General features: G+C 37.4%; 1 protein-coding gene across 2 annotated transcripts in view; it reads right to left on the bottom strand.

The window, feature by feature from the left end:
• Positions 1 to 200: 200 nt before the first annotated feature.
• The window catches only part of PPP4R3A (protein phosphatase 4 regulatory subunit 3A), a 51,333-nt gene continuing 30,980 nt past the window's right edge, over positions 201 to 20,553 (bottom strand). The window contains exons 5-15 of one of the 2 annotated variants that reach the window (XM_023205480.3): positions 19,007 to 19,084; positions 18,495 to 18,611; positions 17,891 to 18,046; positions 15,283 to 15,414; positions 15,077 to 15,179; positions 12,957 to 13,115; positions 7,403 to 7,572; positions 4,841 to 4,983; positions 4,159 to 4,349; positions 3,490 to 3,716; positions 201 to 1,451 (exon numbers count right to left, since the gene is read on the bottom strand). In XM_023205480.3, coding sequence (XP_023061248.1) covers positions 1,341 to 1,451; positions 3,490 to 3,716; positions 4,159 to 4,349; positions 4,841 to 4,983; positions 7,403 to 7,572; positions 12,957 to 13,115; positions 15,077 to 15,179; positions 15,283 to 15,414; positions 17,891 to 18,046; positions 18,495 to 18,611; positions 19,007 to 19,084 — 1,587 coding nt within the window. In that variant the 3' untranslated portion in view covers positions 201 to 1,340. The remainder of the gene's footprint in view (positions 1,452 to 3,489; positions 3,717 to 4,158; positions 4,350 to 4,840; positions 4,984 to 7,402; positions 7,573 to 12,956; positions 13,116 to 15,076; positions 15,180 to 15,282; positions 15,415 to 17,890; positions 18,047 to 18,494; positions 18,612 to 19,006; positions 19,085 to 20,553) is intronic. The other variant, XM_023205481.3, reaches the window with a different exon arrangement.

Below are 20,553 nucleotides of genomic sequence, written 5' to 3'. Positions count from 1 at the left end.
AAAAAGTGAGGGTAAGTAGAGTTATTTTCATTTTCCTTGAAAGAATTTGATCAAATCTAAGACAACAAAAAGAACCTATTTAAAGGGTGATGGTCCTCTGGCCAGGTATTTATTTAGAAACCACCACTTACAAGTCAAACTGGTATTCCAAAGGGAGTAGTTAAAAACAAAAACAAGAAACATACAACTAATACAATTTCTCTTACTCTTCACTTTTCTTTTTATTATTCAAAAGTCAAATGTTTTTAAATCATCCATCCTCAATTTTGATTTAATGTACCGTCATTTCCCCAAGAAAAGAAATTTCAGAATCTCTTTGGAATACTAATTTCATGTTTCTAGATTTAACAAAACTGTTGAAGTTTTAAATTCCACTCTATTTCCCTGAATTCTCAAGACAGCTGCTGATGTAAATTTTAATATAAAATATTTAGTCACAAAATAGTATTGCTTTTGTATGCACATAGTTGTAAGATTACTTTGCTTTTGTCAATAAAAACTATACCATCTTTCATAAAACTCTAAACAAATTAAGAACTGTGATGTAGAACAAAAATTACACATGGTAAAACAGGTACCAGCACAACGTTAGGTTATATTACATCAAAAAAAGTTTTAATGGTCCCAAATATATATACTCAACAACTAAGCATACACTCAGGGGAGGAAAAAAAAATCAAGAACAAAACAAAAAAATTATGACACAAATGACCACATCTAGAATTCCACTCAATCTTTAATCAAGTAGGGAGAAATCCCCACTTAAAAAAAAAAAAAAATCTGCAGTTTGAAGGGCAAAGGGAACAGATAAAAAAGAGGAAAACTTTATATTTGCCCCTCCCCCACAGAGGTTTTCCAAACCTGTTGTAGTTTGACTAAAATGTTCAGAATGTATGATTTTAAAGGCAGGTCTCTTTATACAAAGAAACTGCTGGCATTCTTAACTAGTGAAGAATTATGGCAGAAAAGCCCATTCTTCTGAGTCTCAAACATGGTCCAAGAAAGCGTATTCTGATTGTAGCAACTGACCAGTCAATCCAGAGTTCCACTTACAAAACCCCTGCCCTGTTGGCTTTTTGTTTCCATTTCCTTCCCTGAGAAAAGGGCAATGTGTGGTCCAAGCTGGAGAGCTCAAAGGCTTAAGTCTTTCCCCTAAATGTATGATATCCCCTCCTCCTGCTCCATTGAATTGGCACTTGATGAGCAGAAGTCAAGTGTAAGAGGCTGATCTGTGTCAGTCATTCACAAGAGACCACTGCGCGTTGTTGTGGATTTTGTATGGGGGAGGGGTGGAGAATCAGTTTTTTTCAACAGGTACTGATCCTAGGCCGTTGCCATTATTATGAATCAAATTTTGCTTTCTTTGACAATGGTAACGTATCTTCCTTATCTTCATCCTCATCATCATCTTCATCATCATCAGGATAATCTACCAGACCCACGAGGCCTCCCTGTTCAGAAATAAGGATTAAAGAACAGAAAACAAAACATTAAAAACACCGGTGTTTTATGGCTGGAGAAAGAAAACAGATCCTACCAACACAGTATTTTTTTTTTTTCAAAGTCGGAGTCTCGCTTTGTCGCCCAGGCTGGAGTGCAGTGAAGTGCAGGAATCCACCTCCTGGGTTCAAGCAATTCTCCCTGCCTCAGCCTCCCGAGTAGCTGGGATTACAGGCACCCACAACCACGCCTGGCTGATTTTTGTATTTTTACTAGAGACAAGGTTTTGTCATGTTGGCCAGCCCGGTCTTGAACTCCTGACCTTGGGTGATCCACCCGCCTTGGCCTCCCAAAGTGCTGGGATTACAGGTATGAGCCACTGCACCCAACCTAAAGCCAAAACATTTAAGTAGTTTATAATCCTAGCAAATTACCCAGGAGTTAGAAAATGAATGAAAAATATTTCAAGACTTAATAGCACATTAAAAATTTTTTGAACATAAAGTCTAAAATAGTATAAAAATGAGACTGAGCGTGGTGATGCATGCCTATAATTCCAGCACTTTGGGAGGCTGAGGCAGAGGGATCACATGAGGACAGGAGTTCGAGACCAGCCTGGCCTGTTAATTAATATGCTGGAACTCTGTCTCTAATAAAATTACAAAAATTAGCCAGGCATGGTGGTGCACATCTGTAATCCCAGCTACTTGGGAGGCTGAAGCACAAGAATCGCTTTAATCCGGAAGGTGAAGATTGCAGTGAGCCAAGATCACGCCACTGCACTCCAGCCTGGGTGACAGACAGAGACTCTGTCTCAAGAAAAGGAGAAAAAAAAAAGTACTAAAATGAAAGCTGCAGCAGATAAAGAGACCACCAGAAATGAGGGTAGACAGGCCATTCTATTAGAAGTTAGGAAAGCAGTTCTACCTTGACTCTTCCTCATCATTTCATCTGGGTGTCCTTTTGGCCCTGCTCCTTCACCAGAAACCACTGCCCCTTGCTTTATTTAGATGCTAAGGGAAAAATTCACATTGCTCTGCTCTCAAGCATGTCTCAGATTCACTTCTTAGCCATTAGGACTCTACAGCTCACGCCAGAAAAAAAAAGACTGAATGGGCATTACATGTCTGATTTAGATCAGTGATTCCCAAATGCCAGTCTTTTAACTGATAGTCTGCTAGCCCAATATCAATATATTATGGTCTCAAAAGAAAAGGGTGGTTGGCATAAGGAGCCCCCAAAACTGGTTTTATTCGGAGACTGCATGTTCTCTACATTTTTCTTATTAAGATTTTGTTCTTTTTTTTTGAGACGGAGTCTCTTTCTGTTGCACAGGCTGGAGTTCCATGGCGCTGATCTCAGCTCACTGCAAGCTCCGCCTCCCAGGTTCACTCCATTCTTCTGCCTCAGCCTCCAGAGTAGCTGGGACTACAAGAGCCCGCCACCACGCCCTGCTAAATTTTTGTATTTTTAGTAGAGACGGGGTTTCACTGTGTTAGCCAAAATTGTCTTGATCTCCTGACCTCGTGACCCGCCCGCCTCGGCCTCCCAAAGTGCTGGGCCCTTATGAGCCACAGCACCTGGCCTTGTTCTTTTCTTATATGAAATGTTAGTGACAGTAAATGTTTAAGTTTTCTTAAAAAAATAAACCATAACTGTCAAGTCAGAAGTATTCAGATACTTAGATTATTATTTCCCCACAAAGGCTTTATCTCGGTATTAGTTAGGAAAATTTATTCAAGAATAACTGAAAACCTTAAACATTTCTGTAAATGTTCTGACATACAAATTTGAAGTTGCAGTTCTAAAATGCAAAATACCCAAGTGAGAATTCACACTATATTCAGACTTTTGCATTGGTCATAAAAAAGCTTTCAGAAATTTCTCAACATTTATGTAAGTTCAAGTGGTGGGGGGGACTCATCCTCTAGTTCACAAATGTTAAATCAGTTCTAGGTGGCAGTAACCAAAGGGAATCTTAGTAAAAATTATTGTTGAGAAAGCTTAAATTGGGGAAAAAAGGGGGCAAAATGGGAGTCAAAAATGTACCTTTGTAGTAATAGCTGCCGTCTGAGATGTACTTTTAGGTACGGATCCAGGAGAGCCTGGAGATCCTGGGGATCCAGGTGATCCCGGAGAACCAGGCAGATTTGTTGTAGATGACTGGCTGGTGAGGTTAGTCTTCGTTCCACTGGACAGGGAAAGCTTGAAACTTGGGCTCTGCCGTCCAGAAAGATTTGTTTTCAGAAGCACTTCCTTTTCCTCACTTTCTTTTACTAAAAATGAGAATACTGTCAATAGTTGTCCCCCATACTCATTTTTTTTAAAAATTTCCCCAAAAGAGGTAACACTAAAATACATTTAACTAGCTTACTCCACTGGGTAGAAACACTGAAGTTCAATTTATAAATGAAGCTCACCAAAACACTAAACAAAATTCCATTCACTGGATCTTACTCCAGAGAAACCCTCAGAATCATATTCAGTATCGCTACCCTTCCTGAAATAGTATATTCCTTATTCAACTCAAATTAAGAAAACTTAGTCTATGTCTGCACAACACTGCCATTCAGTCACATCCCATAAAGCAATGGAGTCTTTAAAACTTATGCCATCACACATTCCAAGCAAATATTAACTAATCATTTTGTCAAGAAGTAAGAATAAATCTAGAGTGAGAAAGCCTTAATTTTCTCTTGCCCATTTTTTTCAACATACATTTCTTCCTTTCCATGAATTTACTTATTGGATCCATAATATCATCATCATTTTTAGTTTTGTCAGATGGAGACACTACAGCTTCTCCATCTTCCATGTCATCTTCATCTGTGTTAAACCACATCTCTTCTTCATCTTCTAGTGTTCTGGCATCTCTTCGATATCTATGATTCCTCAAAATGGAACGCATACTACGAGCAGAGAAGAAAGAGTAAATACAATCATATATGGACTTAATTGTACTGTTACAGATCACTTATTAAACTTAACATAGGGATTAACAAGAAATTTACAAATATTAAAATATCAATGTAAATCCAGGTATTTAGATTAATGTACACAATTTTAAAGAATAATTTGTAACCTTAGTAACTTGTAAATTCAAAGCAAGTAATATAATGCTCTGATTTTATTTTGAACACATGAAGCCTCACTGCCACTGTCTGGTCTTTTTGTTTTTTTTTTCATTATCTAGCTTGATACATGCCTGAGGTATTATACTAACAACCAGCTAAATCTTCAGGGAAACATTTATGCTGACCCTTACAGGAAGCTACAATTTCTATTTGCTATCTGCTGATTTCCCAGTTCCTTGTCAAGCCAAATAATATCAAATAAACAATAAAGCCACTACCACACAACTTGATGTTGAACGAATATGTTTAAATGTATGGTAATTTACCTGTCAAGTTTGGGATTATCTTGCCTTTCTCTTTGTTGTTCAAATCTCAGTTTTAATCCTTTAAATGTCTGTACATAATCTACATCTTCCAGTGCTTTCCAGTAATTTTCAATTACATGAGCAGTTAATGATTTTATATCTTCCTACAGAAAAGAATAGTAATGAAAAAATGATAGGAAAATGTCATTTTAGCAAGATGAGGCTTAAATTCATACCCACCAAAAGTAGCTTAATTTCAAAAAATTACATAATCTTAGAGATAGCCAAACAATAAAAAATGGGAATAACATACATTGGCTACTATAATAGTCCCCAATTTATCTATGGGTCTTTTTTTTTTTTTTTTAGATGGAGTTTTGCTCTTGTTGCCCAGGCTGGAGTGCGATGGTGTGATCTCGGCTCACTGCAACCTCTGCCTCCTAGATTCAAGCGATTCTCCTGCCTCAGCCTCCCAAGTAGCTGGGATTACATGCATGCACCACCATGCCTGGCTAATTTTGTGTTTTTAGTAGAGATGGGGTTTCTCCATGTTGGTCAGGCTGATCTCAAACTCCTGACCTCAGGTGATCCACCCGCCTCTGCCTCCCAAAGTGCTAGGATTACAGGTGTGAGCCACTGCGCCCAGCTATCTATGGGTCTTTACAAAGTAAATGCCCAGGTCTTGCCCTAGGTGATTCTGATTCTGATGTGTAGGCTGGGTATGTGTATTTTATTTTTTTAAGAGATGGGGTCTCGCTCTGGCACCCAGGTTGAGATATAGTGGTATGATCATAGCTCACTGCAGCCTTGAACTCCTGGGCTCAAGCAATCCTTCCACCTCAGCCTCCCGAGCAGCTAGGACTATAGACATGCACCACTATACAGGGCTAAGTTTTAAAGAAAAAATTTTGTAGAGATGGGGCCTTGATATGTTGCCCAAGTTAGTCTCTAACTCCTGGCCTCAAGCAATCTGCCTTGGCCTACCAAAGTGCTGGGATTACAGGCATAAGCCACTATCCCTGGCCATGGACATTTATGTTTTATTAATCAATTTTATTTTAGGTTCAGGGGTCCATGTGTGTATTTGTTATATGGGTAAACTGCCTGTCACAGGGGTTTGGTGTATAGGTTATTTCATCACCCAGGTAGTAAGCACAGTACCCAATAGGTAGTTTTTCTATGCTCACCTTCTCCCACTCTCTACCCTCAAGTGGCCCTAGTATCTGCTGTTGTTCCCTTCTTTACTTCCATGTGTACTCAAAGTTTAGTTCCCACTTCCAAGTAAGCACACACAGTAGCCATGCGTATTTTAAAAGCATGTCACAGGCTGGGTGAAGAGGCTCATGCCTGTAATCCCAGCACTTTGGGAGGCCGAGGTGGGCAGATCACCTGAGGTCAGGAGGTCAAGACCAGCCTGGCCAACATAGTGAAACCCTATCTCTATTAAAAATACAAAAATTAGCCAGGTGTGGTGGTGCATGTCTGTAATCCCAGCTACTCGAGAGGCTGAAGCACAAGAATCGCATGAACCTGGGAGGTGGAACGTGCAGTGAGTCACGATCATGGCACTGCACTTCAGCCTGGGTAATAGAGACTCTGTCCCCACGCCCCAAAAAGAGCAAGTTACAGAAAAGTTCTGGAGACGGATAATAGTGATGGCTGCACAACAATGTGAATGTATACTTTAAAATGGTTAAAATAGCAAGTTTAATGTTATGTATTATTTTATCCCAACTTTTAAAAAAGCATGACATCCACGTACTATGGTATGCATCTACAGTCTCAAATTACTTGTGAGGCTGAGATGGGAGGATCATTTGAGCCCAGCTGGGCAACATAGCAAAACCCTGTCTCTAAAAAAAACAAAACAAAAACCCATGCCAGATAAATTTGCACAGCATCAATGAGAACCACTAGCTGATTACATTACTAGAGAATAAGGAGCATTATGAAATTGGTCTTTAGAAATGTGTAAGCTAAGAAAAATACCAAATGCTTATCTGTCAAGTGTAGTTTTGCTTTCTTAAAATGATTACTGAGACCATCCTACAAAGCAGCAGTCCCTAACATTTTTGGTTTCATGAAAGACAATTTTTCCACAAACTGGGGTCAGGGTGGGGGGCGCATGGTTTCGGAGATGAAATTGTTCCACCTCACAGTTAACCACAGGGTTCATGCTCCGAGGAGAATCTAATGCTGTTGCTGATCTGACAGGAGGTGGAACTCAGGCAGTAATGCCTGCTTGCCTGCAGCTTACTTCCTGCTGTGCAGCCTGGTTCCTAACAGGTTATGGACTGGTCCACCGCCAAGCGGTTGAGGACCCCTGCTATAAAAGATTTGTAGCTGCTGAGAGGTAAGACGTAGCTTGAATCAAATCTCTCACAGGCTGTTGGTACTGTTGTTTTTTTTAAAAAAAACTCTCCAAATATTATATAAGGAAGCTTATATATTATATGAGGAAAATTATTATAAGGAAGCAAATATTATATAAGGAATATTATATAAATAAGCCAAAATACTAGGTAATGCATATTCAATTTTCTCAATTAAAACGAAAATTCTAATTAAAAATACAGAACCTACCACTCTAATAAATTCAAACATCTCTATTATGGCAGAGTTCATCAGATTGTAGCGGGATCCATTGTTGAGAAATGCTTTGACTACTGGTTCAAACAAAAAACTTTTCATTATATAGCGGTTGTAAAACTCATCTTTTAATCCAATAATCTTTCTCTTAAAACGAAGGGCACCTGAAACACAGAGGCATTGGTGTTTAAATCACATACCACGCTTCCATACTTTAGACTTACCAAACAAAACAAACCATCAAACCAAGAAAAACTATTTAACACTATCAACAATTATTTGTGATGTTTGTACGTCTGGAACTGTGAACCTGAAGATAAGGATTATGAAAGTGTTATCAGAAAAATGTCTTCTAAAAGTAGTATATGTCATCATAGAACACAAGTCTTAGAAAGCCAGAAAAATCCTGAAAATAAACCAGTTACTAATGACCAAAATGTAATTTACATCTAAAATAAGAGCTAAGACAAACGAATGAACCTATCACACTACTTAAGATGAAAAAATTCAACATGACCTTTTATATCCACCTTAATAGAAAAAACCAGTGTTTTATTAGGGCAATCCACTAATAATTTGATCTTCAATATTTCTGGACACTCTTATTATTTTGCATCGTAGTTCATGGAAATTTTATTTATTTGTAGATGTGGCTGTCGAAAGGCCATAAACCCACAAAAATCTGCATGACCCAAAATTTAAAATTTGCCTTGCCATAGTTTAGAAATAAATTTAGAGGATATTATTTAAAATGTGGTCCTCTATGCTTATTGTAGCGAGTATGCTTTTTAATTTTTTTCTAGTTTTCATTTTCATAATTAATTAGGCTTTAACTTACAGATTAAAAGGTATATTTACATCTTGAGGTATGGGGAGTTACTTAAGTCACCATTCGTCAAGACACAAATATACTCAGACAGCTAGACTTCAACAAAGCCCTCTTTACCTAAATGGAATTATCAGTAAGTTAATGCCCCAGTTATTGTAAACAGTGCAAAAAAGCATACTCACTTCATGCAGTCACATCGTCTTCGGTTGGCAAGATTAAATATTGTGTTTGTATTTTGGTTTCTTTGGAGATCATGGAAGTGGCTCGTTAAATTGCCAATTTGCTATTAATCAAGTCCTTCATGAGCAGGTAGCCAGGCAACCATGCTGACACGGTTTCTGGGTGGGAAGGCAGAGGAGTAAAGCAGCTCAATTTTTCTTTAGTTGGCAGAAAAGAGGTCCACAAGTGAATGCCCAATTAGGTACAGTTATTAACTGCCTTAACAATGCAACTTATTTAAGAGTGTATCTTTCTTAAGAAACACTCTGGGCAGGGAGTTTCTAAATAGTTTATAGAATAATAATTGCATTTTATTTTTTAAACTACTGAATATTTTTAAAAACATAATCATGGTGAACTAAGACATTTTAAACACTAAGAGGCATCTTTCTGTGTGATAAGTCAAAGCCGAACAAGGGTTTATTTTCCCAAAACAATATTTTCAGTTTGTATTTTTAAGTTTATTTGACAAAGGAACTTACTGAGGCATTTTCATTTGTTAGGAATAAAAATCAGTACTTTAGAGCTCATGCTAACAGACCACATTTTAAACTTGTAGTAACTGAGGCAGGAGTATTACTATTTTAAGAATTTGTACTCCAACTTTGCGGGCTTTGTGGAGACTTGTGTCCTACCATAACACACACACAAACGCACACACTGATCCCTCTTGTCTGATTGTAATTCCTAGGTGACTGAAAAACTCTTTTCCTGAAATTCACTAAGACAAGGGAATGCAGATGGGCACCACCGCACTTCTTTAAGAGCACTTCTATCCAGAAACTGCTGGTGTAGATAGAATGAGGTTCTAGTGGTCTTTTTGTTTTGGTCCTTATTTCCATTTGCGCTTACATTTTTATATCAAGAAGTTTGTATTATTACCACTCAAATCCATCCCTTAAACCTGCATCAAAAATATCCAACCACTATTCTTTGCTGTTGAGTAAAAAGCTGCTTTCAAAATTTTACCAGTAAGATCTAGGAAGTCAAGTCACTCCAAGTAGAGTGGAGAAAGCTTTCAGGACAGGCCAAGTTGGCATTGCCACTGGATTTTCAATGTAAAGCACATTCTGCTTCCACTCACATCTCTAACCTTCATTAACATTTCCAGGAACCTCATGTGCTTAGTTTCAACCATCTCAAAAAAACATTATTTATCTGTACTTTATAAAACGTGAGATTCCATGTAATGAATTTGTGACTTTTTACTTTGTAACTAACGATAGAATAAATGCCTCTACAATAAAGCTTTATTTCATTCCTTTTTAAGATTTCCATGTTTTTAATAAGAACAACAAAACACCCTCAAACAACATAAAAGTATGAGCTAAAGGGCTATAATGTAAGATCCAAGGAACTTAATAAGGCCAAGGAAATTGACAGATCTGATACTTAGCCTATAAAGACTGAGTTTAGAAAGGATTGCTAGACACACCCACATACTTAAGTAGCTGTCTTCAAATATGACAAAGTATACTAATTAAGCAGGAGCAAATATAAAAAAAATTAAAAGCTCCCTAAATTCCCAAACTGTTACATTTAACTGCTCATTACTGTCTGCATTTATGTATGTGCATCTAAACTTAAATATCAATAAACTCTCCCTTAAAAAATACTACACCTAATACTTCAAAGTACACTTTTTTCAGAAGAACCACAAATATCTTAAATTTTCTCAAATTTATTTTAGTTCTTAGATAGCTTTGATAAAAACTCCTATTGCATACTATAAAGCCAGTTCTAAAAAGCTTGTTCCTAATGACAGGCATCTCTGTTAGGAAGATACTTATGTATCAACCCTGGGAAGAGAGGTACACCAAGAAGTCATTTCAAAGAGTTAGGTTTAACGATAACCTGACTTGGTTTGGAAAATATCAACAATGAAACGTAACTAAGATTTTGCTAACATAGTTTCGAACAATAAACTTTCATTTACTTAAAAGATTCTCTCCATAGTTCTCATTAGATTATGAGAAATTTTCTTTGTAATACTGCAAGCAGAATAATGAAATGAGGAACTGAACTAAGAAAAGTTCTTTCCTTTCAGCTGCATTGTCCTGACTCTCTTTAAAAATGACCAAGTAGGCTAGGCGCGGTGGCTCACGCCTGAATCCCAGCACTTTGGGAGGCCGAGGCAGGCGGATCACGAAGTCAGGAGTTCAAGACCAGCCTGACCAACATGGTGAAACCCCATCTCTATTAAAAATACAAAAATTAGCTGGGCGTGGTGGTGTGCTTCTGTAATCCCAGCTACTCAAGAGGCTGAGGCAGGAGAATCGCTTGAACCTGGGGGGCGGAGGTTGCAGTGAGCTGAGATCGTGCCATTGCACTCCAGCCAAGACGACAGAGTGAGACTCTGTCTCAAAAATAAAAAGAAAAAAGAAAAAAAAAGACCAAATATACTTTGTCCACACTTTTTTTATCCAACTAACGTCTTAACTGTGTATTCAACCAAGAATGCAACACTCTCCCATGACCAAGACACAACTCAAGTTACCACTTGGGTGAAATTTTTCATCTGCCTCATTAAATTATAACGAATTATTTCCACTATGCATCCAAACACCCTCAATATAGTGCTTATTACTGTTGCATTTTGATTTTCACATGACTCTCTCCTCCTAATGAACTGATTCCGTTGATGGCCAAGTCCAGGTCATAACCATCTTCATTTTCCTAGTACACCAGATGTAAGACAGTAATCAAATCTAAGATGCCACTGATTGAGCTACCAATTATAATGACATGCCATGAACCCATTTATGCTAGAGGTTGCAAATTTTTTTTTTTTGTAAAAAAAAAAAAAAAAATCAGACCTGGGTGATGACCTTGAGCAGGATATAAGTAACTCCCACAAGCTTAGCATTCCAATAATGGAACACTAGGCATAAATAGGTTAATTGTAAGACTCATCTTGATTTCAGAAATAACATGTAAAAATGCACATTTTTTGAATCAATGAAATATAGTAGTGTTTAATATGTTCGGTAAAATGAAACTAAATTTATTCATTTATTCAGTTTTTCCCATTCTGTTCTCAAATTCCCTTTTCCACACTTGAACAAAACTCTACTGTCAACATAAAAGAACAAGTCAAAGAGCTATAAGCTCCCCCTATAACCTTGGCCTTGGTGTTCTCACTTTTTCTGTGATAGGTATATGAGAAAAATGAATATAATATTGCCCTGATAGGAAGTTTAATGCATTTTAAAAGAAATCAACGTTGCTTTTATAAAATTTATTATTATTTTTCTTGGGTAGGGGGACAGTCTCTCTCTCTTGCCCAGACTGGAGTGCAATGGCGCAATCTCAGCTCACCGCCACATCCGCCTCCCAGGTTCAAGCGATCCTCCTGCCTCAGCCTCCCGAGTAGTTGGGACTACAGGCATGCACCACCACACCCAGCTTTGTATTTTTAGTAGAGACGGGGTTTCACCATGTTACCCAGGCGGGCCTCGAACTCCTGACCTCAGGTGATCTGCCAGCCTCGTCCTCCCAAAGTGCTGAGATTAGACATGAGCCACTGCGCCTGGCCATTTATTTATTTATATATTTTAAATACATTTTAATTTATAATTATTTTAATAATATGTAATTATATGATTTAAGGATTTTAAAAAAATCAATTAAGCAAAACAATTAGAAATGAAGATTAGCAAAAACGGATATATATTCAGGCCTCTAATTAGTGCATGACTATGACTGCTTAAAACAATAACAAAAAACACTCAAACTTACCTTTAAAAACCAAAAGGCAAAAATTAAATTACCAGCAGAAATCTCTTACAGAATCTCTAGGGTGCCCCTAAATTTGGTCTAACAACTTACCAATAAGGACCACTTACATACGGAAACTCATTACCTGAGATGTCTGACTGCTGCTTGATAAAGAACATTCTGAATTAACCTATTTTCAATTCAGAAACATAGTTTTCTCTAACAAACTAGGGTCTTAAGAACACTGTGAAAGTCAATTTTTGAAAAATTTATGTCTAAGAACAATCTTATTATGAGACTATATTGCTCTAAAAGAGTCTACAAATGTTTTCACAAATGTCCACCTAGTACATATTTTAGGCTTTGTGGGCCACATATGGTCTCTGTAGCATATTCATTTCCCTCTTCTCAGGTCACCTTTTAAAAACATAAACATGTTTCAGCTTGTAGGCCGTACAATCATAGGCCACAGCTGCATCTGGCCTCAGCTGTAGTCTGCCACCCCTGCTACAAAATATCCAAGGTAAAATGATCAATGGTACTGTTTTAGTAATGGAATATAACACTGTAGATACATTCTACTCCCTTACTGTATACTGAGTAAGAAGAGAGTCAAGAAAAACACCTGCTCAGTGTGGCAAACCTGCATAATCAGCAGCAGAGCTAGTATTACGACCCAGATCTCCTGACTTGTAATCAGTGGTCTTTTCATTTGGGCAATAAGATGTAAAAATACCAACAACATGACAATATACAAAGATGATAAATAATTCTAACACTTACATAATGCCAAGAAAGCATGCTTCGAGGCCATAAGAACTAGCACTCTCCGGAGGATATCCTTATTAATAATGTAGTTCTTTATGTGGTAGGTGTGGTGCTCCACACAAAATGTTAACAATTCCAATACAAGTGCCAATAGTTGGGCAGTCTGAAAATCATCTAAAAGAAACCAAACACAACTAATTATATTTAATGACTAACATTTTTCCTTTTAAAATATAAGAACTCAAATTCTAATCAAGTAAAATCCCTTCTATTAACCAAAATATATTAATTTTAGGGAGGAGGAAATCAGCATTTACCAAATTCCTAACATGTGCCAGGAATGGTGCTTTACTTTTTTTTATTTAATTTTAACAACCCTACAGGGAATTGGTTTCACATTATGAGCCTATTAAACTACCTAGACCCAAGTTGGAAAAGTTAGTAAGGCAGAGTTAGGATACACATCTAGAGTATCTGCCTTATTTCAAAATTCAAGGACCCTCTACCAAGTATCTCAGCATGTTCTCCAACAGATACACTATATGAGGTTCTGCCAGACACCGTGTCATCTTTGGTGCAATGACTCTGTCTCCCTGTTCCCTTGATTCCACAGTGTGTTTTGTGCCTCCTTTACTACTTGTAATGAGTCTATACTGAACTATAATAATTGAATTATCTTTACTCCTCACCAGGCAGCAAGCCTCTGAAAGGCTTTTTGTTCATTCCCCCACATTTGGATTATAACACAGTCCTTCCACAAAATCACCATGAGTTCTCATCTTAATAAAGGTTGGAGGAATAGAACATGTGGTTTGGAAAGAAGCCTCAAGCTTTACCCTAATATGAATAGAACAGGTAAGAAAAATGGACATTCACATTTCATGAACTTGATTCTGGAGTTACACAAAAAGTAAATTTAACATGTATTTTATGTGAGTGCTATAAGTTAATTATGCTATATTAAGAATTCAAGGCTGGGCGTGGTGGCTCACACCCATAATCCCAGCACTTTGGGAGGCCAAGGCAGGCAGATCACTTGAGGCCAGGAGTTTGAGACCAGCTTGGTCAACATGGTGATAACCCCGCCTCTACTAAAAATACAAAAAATTAGCCAGGCATGTAATCCCAACTACTCAGAAGGCTGGGGCAGGAGAATTGCTTGAACCTGGGAGGCAGAGGCTGCAGTGAGCCGAGATCACGCCACCGCACTCCAGCCTGGGCAGCAAGATTCGGCTCCAAAAAAAAAAAAAAAAAAATTTCAAACAACAAAATAATATCTTTATTCCTAAAGCTTAACTAACCAATTTCCGAATGAAGACCTAAAACTACCTCCTAAATTAAACACACACATATATGCGTTAAAGCTCTAATGAATAAAATGCAAAAATAACAAACCTTAACATATCTTTAATATAAATAAAAGTAGCTTAATACTGTGCAAAAATCCTAGCTCTGTCTATACATCTGGAATATAATTTAAAATGAATTTTTTCATACCTACTGCCTTCTATTTCACCAGTGTAGATGCAAACTGAATACAAATATTGTTCAACAAAAAATTATCTTATTTCTTTTACATGTTTCTGTTACCTGATTACAGTACTTTTAGGGAAAAAATTTTTTTTTTGAGACGGAGTCTCGCTCTGTCGCCCAGGCTGGAGTGCAGTGGCGCGATCTCGGCTCACTGCAAGCTCCATCTCCCAGGTTCACGCCATTCTCCTGGGACTACAGGTGCCCACCACCACGCCTACCTAATTTTTTTTTGTATTTTTTTAGTAGAGATGGGGTTTCACCATGTTAGCCAGGATGGTCTCAACCTCCTGACCTCATGATCCATCTGCCTAGGTCTCCCAAAGTGCTGGAATTACAGGCCTTTTAGGGAAATTTTTATCATGAACCTTTCTTTTCAAAATACATTATTAACACTCCAGGTTGTTTTTGATAAAAACAAACAAATTATTAAGACCTCTATGTTAACCTGATGGTTTGAACTTTTAAAGACTACGACTTTTTAAAAGGTGTGTCCTCCCAGCCTCTACCTCCCGCTAACTGCCTCCTAACAAGATTACTTAACACCAATTTTGAATTCAGCATTCAAGAACAGAGAACTTAACTACCAACCTGAATTATCTTACCTTTACTAGGTTTGTCTTCTGTTGTATTCGCTAGTAAAGGAGCAGTGAGAACATGCATACAGTGCTTGTAGAAGAAACCCAGAAATTCAGTCTTTTCTGTTTTCTAAGGAATCAAAAACATTTCCATGAACTTCAACCGCACTGGTTCCCACCAGCAATACACAACATACTAGCTATGGAAAAGAAGAAAAATGCTCATGGCTTACATTGGCAGTGGCTAGCATATTCTCCGGGTCAACTAAAGTTCGAAGCAGGCCCATAAGTTGGACTGCTCCTCCAAGTTCAGGATCTGTATCACAAATCATATGTTCTATAATGAGGTTGATGAGCAAAATATCCTGGAGAGAAAAAACAGATATACTCAGAATCACTTATTATGAGAGACTGGAAAAAGCAAAAACTAAGACACATACCACAGCATTATACCTAGGCTCAAGGTGTTTTGTTAATTGGAAAGTGAAATATTTAACTCAGTTACCTGATAGGACATATGACTGTTTCATTCCCCAAAGTGTGGTACAGGGACATAGCCCTAAATATAAATTTCTTGTCTATTATCTTTAAATTCCTCTGATTAAAGCAAAAGCAAGGTTTTAGTTTGGTGATAACAGATCTTTATAACTTTTTAATAACGTAATCTACCTTTTGAAGAAAGCCAGTGGGTTTTATGACCATAGCTTTAACAGTAAGAATATTTAGGTAGGATTTACAACATCATTCTACTTTCATTGCTTTTATTTTTATTTTATCTTATTTTATTTTGAGACGGAGTTTCGCTCTTATTGCCTAGGTTGGTGTGCAATGGCTCAATCTCGGCTCACTACAACCTCCACCTCCTGGGTTCAAGCGATTCTCCTGCCTCAGCCCCCCTAGTGGCTGAGATTACAGGCATGCGCCACCACGCCCAGCTAATTTTGTACTTTTAGTAGGGACGGGGTTTCTCCATGTTGGTCAGGCTGGTCTTGAACTCCCTACCTCAGGTGATCCACCCACCTGGGCCTCCCAAAGTGCTGGGATTACAGGCGTGAGCCACCGTGCCCAGTCTATTGCTTTTATCTTTATAGAGTCCTTCTATTTATGGCCAATGATATATGTTCTCCATTTGTAAAAGTGACATAAAATTTCCTTTTAAAATAAATTTAGGAAAAAATTATCTGAATGTCTGAAATTGGAGAAAATGAGACTATGGTATTTAGAGAGTGCAGAGAACAAATGGATTATACACATTCTAAATATCAAAGAAAATAGATGGCTGGTTTTCCTGAGGTCCTATTATGACTGGTATTCCTCACCTAAGTAGTAAGTAAGCTCGAGAGGGATTCAGTGAGAAAATCCCTGCTCCTGCCTATGTGTATGCAAAGGCAGGATGGACAAGGGATAGAGAAAATGGAGACAGTAGACTGAAATGATGATCAAGAAGAGTGGGAATCAAGAGTCCTATTGACTGAAATGTTATTCTGCTGCAAAACAGAAAAAAAAAAAGAGTCCTACTGTGTGTAAGTATTTTGAGGTATATCCATATATGTTCCCATGTTCAGCTCATGGGTTAAGGGGACCAACAAAAGCCTTTATTTTCAATAATAGAGATACTTTGGTTCTAGCACAATTTTTTTTTTTTTTTTTTGAGATGGGGTCTGGCTTTGTCACCCAGACTGGAGTACAGTGGAGCAATCATGGCTCACTGCAGTCAAACTCCTGGTCTTAAGAGACCCTTCCTTCTCATCTTCCTGAGTATCTGGGACTATAGGTGCATGCCACCATACCTAAGTTTTAAAAATTACTTTTGTAGTAAAGGAGGGTCTTGCTATGTTGCTGAGGCTGACATTAATATTTTATAAAAGAAAAACATGACATAACATTCAACAGTTCGAACTGGTGCTTTTTTGCACCTATCCTGCACTATGCTTTAAAAATAAAAATTTAAACGTAACAGTTACATGGCATTCCATTTTTTTGACATCACAATACATAAAATAGGATCTTTTCAAAAAGTAAGACAGTCTATTTTCTTATTTTGTAAAAATACCACAGGCTGGAATTCTAAACAGATTTTTTTTTTCCTTAAGGGTGCTTTTTTCCCCTCCTCCCTTAAGAAGGACCTAAAGGCAGAATATCTTATTCATTCTTATGTAAAAAGTTGCTTCCAAATTGTTACAGGGGAAGCAGAAAAACAGCAGAATCATTGGTTCAATTATTTTAAAATAAAGGAGAAGAACACACACATTTAGTGCTCCGAAATGTCATGCACTACGTGATCCAGGTGCTCCCTTCACATTACCAGGATATATTCTCTATCACTTTAAAATATGGTATATCTCAGATGCTAACATGTGAGTGTTTGTGAACAACTAACAGCTTGTTCTCTATGGCAAGGCAGTAAAGAAACAGCACCCTACACATTTTAAGGGACTGTGTTACATTTCTTCATTCTTGATGATTTTGAGAATCTACCCTAAAGTCCATGTTTTCCTAGGTAACTTACTCATAATTCCCCAGATACAAGAACTGATTGACTAAATGATTTAAGTAAGACAACATAGCAAGTTGACTTCAGAATTAAAAAAAAAAAAAAAAAAAAAAACCAAAAAAAAGGTGACATTAACATTTTAAAAGGCAATTTAAACGAACATAAATAATTTCTGTAGGACAAATTGATAAACTGAGACAGGAACAAATTTAGGGGAACAATAACTCATCTGATATTATGGCTACACTTTTCCCAAACAGCAACAATTTAAATCTTAAAAGTGAAGAATAAAAACAGTTATAGCTTCCTATGTATAAATACTTACTATTAGTACAAATAATATTTACCTTGCTGGTTATTTTTTGCTCTGTTAACTTCTTACTTACATCATCATTCTGTTGTGCCTCCTGCATGACAAACTCTCGTACCATGGATGGATTATATTCAACCAAGTATGAGAATATATCAGTAGCAGCACTTCGCACCTGTGTATCATCCATGCCCTGTAGACAAAAAGCATTTATTTCTCCTATAATTATAAAAATATGGAACCTATAGCTATGTAAATATCTAAACCTAACAAAACATACGAAAAAACTGCAATGTAAAAGAAAGGTCAAAGAAATTCTTCTGCATATAAAACTCTTATCGTATGGATAAAACTGTATTTTCTAAATCATGTATTTTTGTTTGCCTTTCTATTTTAACATTTCAGCTAATAAGCTGCAAAGCTGACAAATTATCATTAAATTATGGAAAATTCCTTTAACTGCATTCTTTTAATACTGTGTGAAAACTGTCTAACATTGCAATTTTATAGCTTCATTAACATAATGAACTACCCAGCTAACATTAAATATTGGCTATAATAGAATATTTGCATGTTACATTAAAAATATTAATTTTGGGATTAAAAAACGGTAATTAAAAATGAGGAGACACAAAACTTACAAGGATGACTTCTAAAGCTGGTAATATGCCCATATTTGACAAAGTCTTGAAAAAAGCATCTCTGTTTTGAGGCTGTAGCGTTTGGGAAAACGCACAAAATTCTTTTAAAAAGTTAACCTGAAATTAGAAAAAAGGATAAGTGACATAAAAAGTTTTATTTATATATATATATATATATTTATTTATTTAGACGGAGTCTTGCTCTTGTCGCCCACACTGGAGTACAACGGCACGACCTTTGCTCACTGCAACCTCTGCCTACCAGGTTCAAGTGATTCTCCTGCCTCAGCCTTCTGAGTAGCTAGGACTACAGGCGCCTGCCACCATTCTTGGCTAATTTTTGTACTTTTTAGTAGAGACGGGGTTTTGCCATGTTCGCCAGGCTGGTCTCAAACTCCTGACCTCGTGATCCACCCACCTTGGCCTCCCAAAGTGCTGGGATCACAGGCGTGAGCCATCAAACCCGGCCAGTGGTTTTATTTTTATGCCTTTCATATTATCTAGTTTCTTACCAATTCCTGTCTTTTTTCCTCATCTGTTGCTTCATCTGTTAGTTGTGCAAACAAATCCGTCAAAAATTTCTCATCTTCCTGTGAAACAAAGGACAAATGCAATTATGTTAATGCTAAGATTGTACTAAAATATAATTTCAGGACACTTTAATATAAATGGCAATAACTGAAAAAAGGAAGGTATTGGCAATGCTGTCTTTTTATTTTCTAAAAAGAAAGAAAAACCACACTATTAAAGTACAAAATTCTGTCAAGGTTCTATTTTCTAAGCCTATTTAAAGGCCAGGTAGTAAATATTTTGAGCTTTGTGGCCCATGTGATCTCTACTACGAGTACTCAAACCCTGGTCCAGTAGTACGAAAGTAGTCACAGACAACTGTAAATGAATGGATATGGCTGTATTGCAATAAAATATTATTTACAAAAATAGCAGGATGAACACTTGCTGACTAATTTTCATAGGTTTTATAACGTTAACTTTTAAAGGGTAGGTTCTACAACCTCTCAAATGAGAATGAAAATGAAGACAAAGCTACTTTAGTGTTTTAAAGATACAGAGAATGACTCAATTATTTAAAAAGCAAAATTTAGAACTTTTTGTTTTACTTCATTTTATAATTGAGACTTGGATTTTAAAATTTACCCAAGCCCAGTTAAGGTGGTAGAGCCTTCATGATTGCCCGGTCAATGCTTCTCACCTCTATTTTTTCATCGAGATCCTGGCTTTTGTTTTGTTTTGCTTTTTGAGACAAAGTCTTGCTCTGTCACCCAGGCAGAGCACAGTGGTGCCATCTCGGCTCACTGCAACCTCCGCCTCCCAGGTTTAAGCAATTCTCCTGTCTCAGACTCCTTAGTAGCTGGCACTACAGGCACACACCACTATGCCCAGATAATTTTTGTATTTGTAGCAGAGGCGGGGTTCTGTCATGTTGGCCAGTCTGGTCTTGAACTCCTGGCCTCAAGCAATCCGCTGGCCTGGGCCTCCTGAAGTGCTGGGATTACAGACATGAACCACCATGCTCGACTAAGATTTTATTTAAATTACATACTACCTCAGCTAGTGGAAGTAGATTCAATACCACTCTATCCCTAGAAATGCCTCACTCTAAATACACATACACATGGATGTGTATAGAAGCTCCCACTAGATTACTAGCTCCGGAATTCACTGTTGTGAGTGCTCCAGAAAAACCTTCTGTGGCACTAAGTTAGTTTGGTTATTCCCACCTTTACTTTTTCTAAAATGTCGAAACAGGTCATACCTCACTAAATGATCCTGACCATGTTTGTTACCCAAATGGCATCCAATTTCAAGACACATCCCCAATACACTATATTCTACCAAATGGATATCAAATGGTTAAAAAAGATATTCTCTGAACTGCTGCAGTTGGGGGTACAGAAGTAGAGAAAATAAGAATGTTTATGGTACTACAAAGGAAGCAGTCAATGTTAAGAGGGCGTGATATTATGTGTGCATGGGGCTACACAAAGTGGGCAGGAACCTGCATTAAACTATACCTCAATCACTTCTTGCCAAAACATTT

The sequence above is a fragment of the Piliocolobus tephrosceles genome, chromosome 6 (genome assembly GCF_002776525.5).
Source record: "Piliocolobus tephrosceles isolate RC106 chromosome 6, ASM277652v3, whole genome shotgun sequence".
Lineage (NCBI taxonomy): Eukaryota > Metazoa > Chordata > Mammalia > Primates > Cercopithecidae > Piliocolobus > Piliocolobus tephrosceles.
The sequence above is the reverse complement of the archived record's forward strand: the minus strand, read 5'-3'. Positions and strand labels throughout refer to the sequence as shown.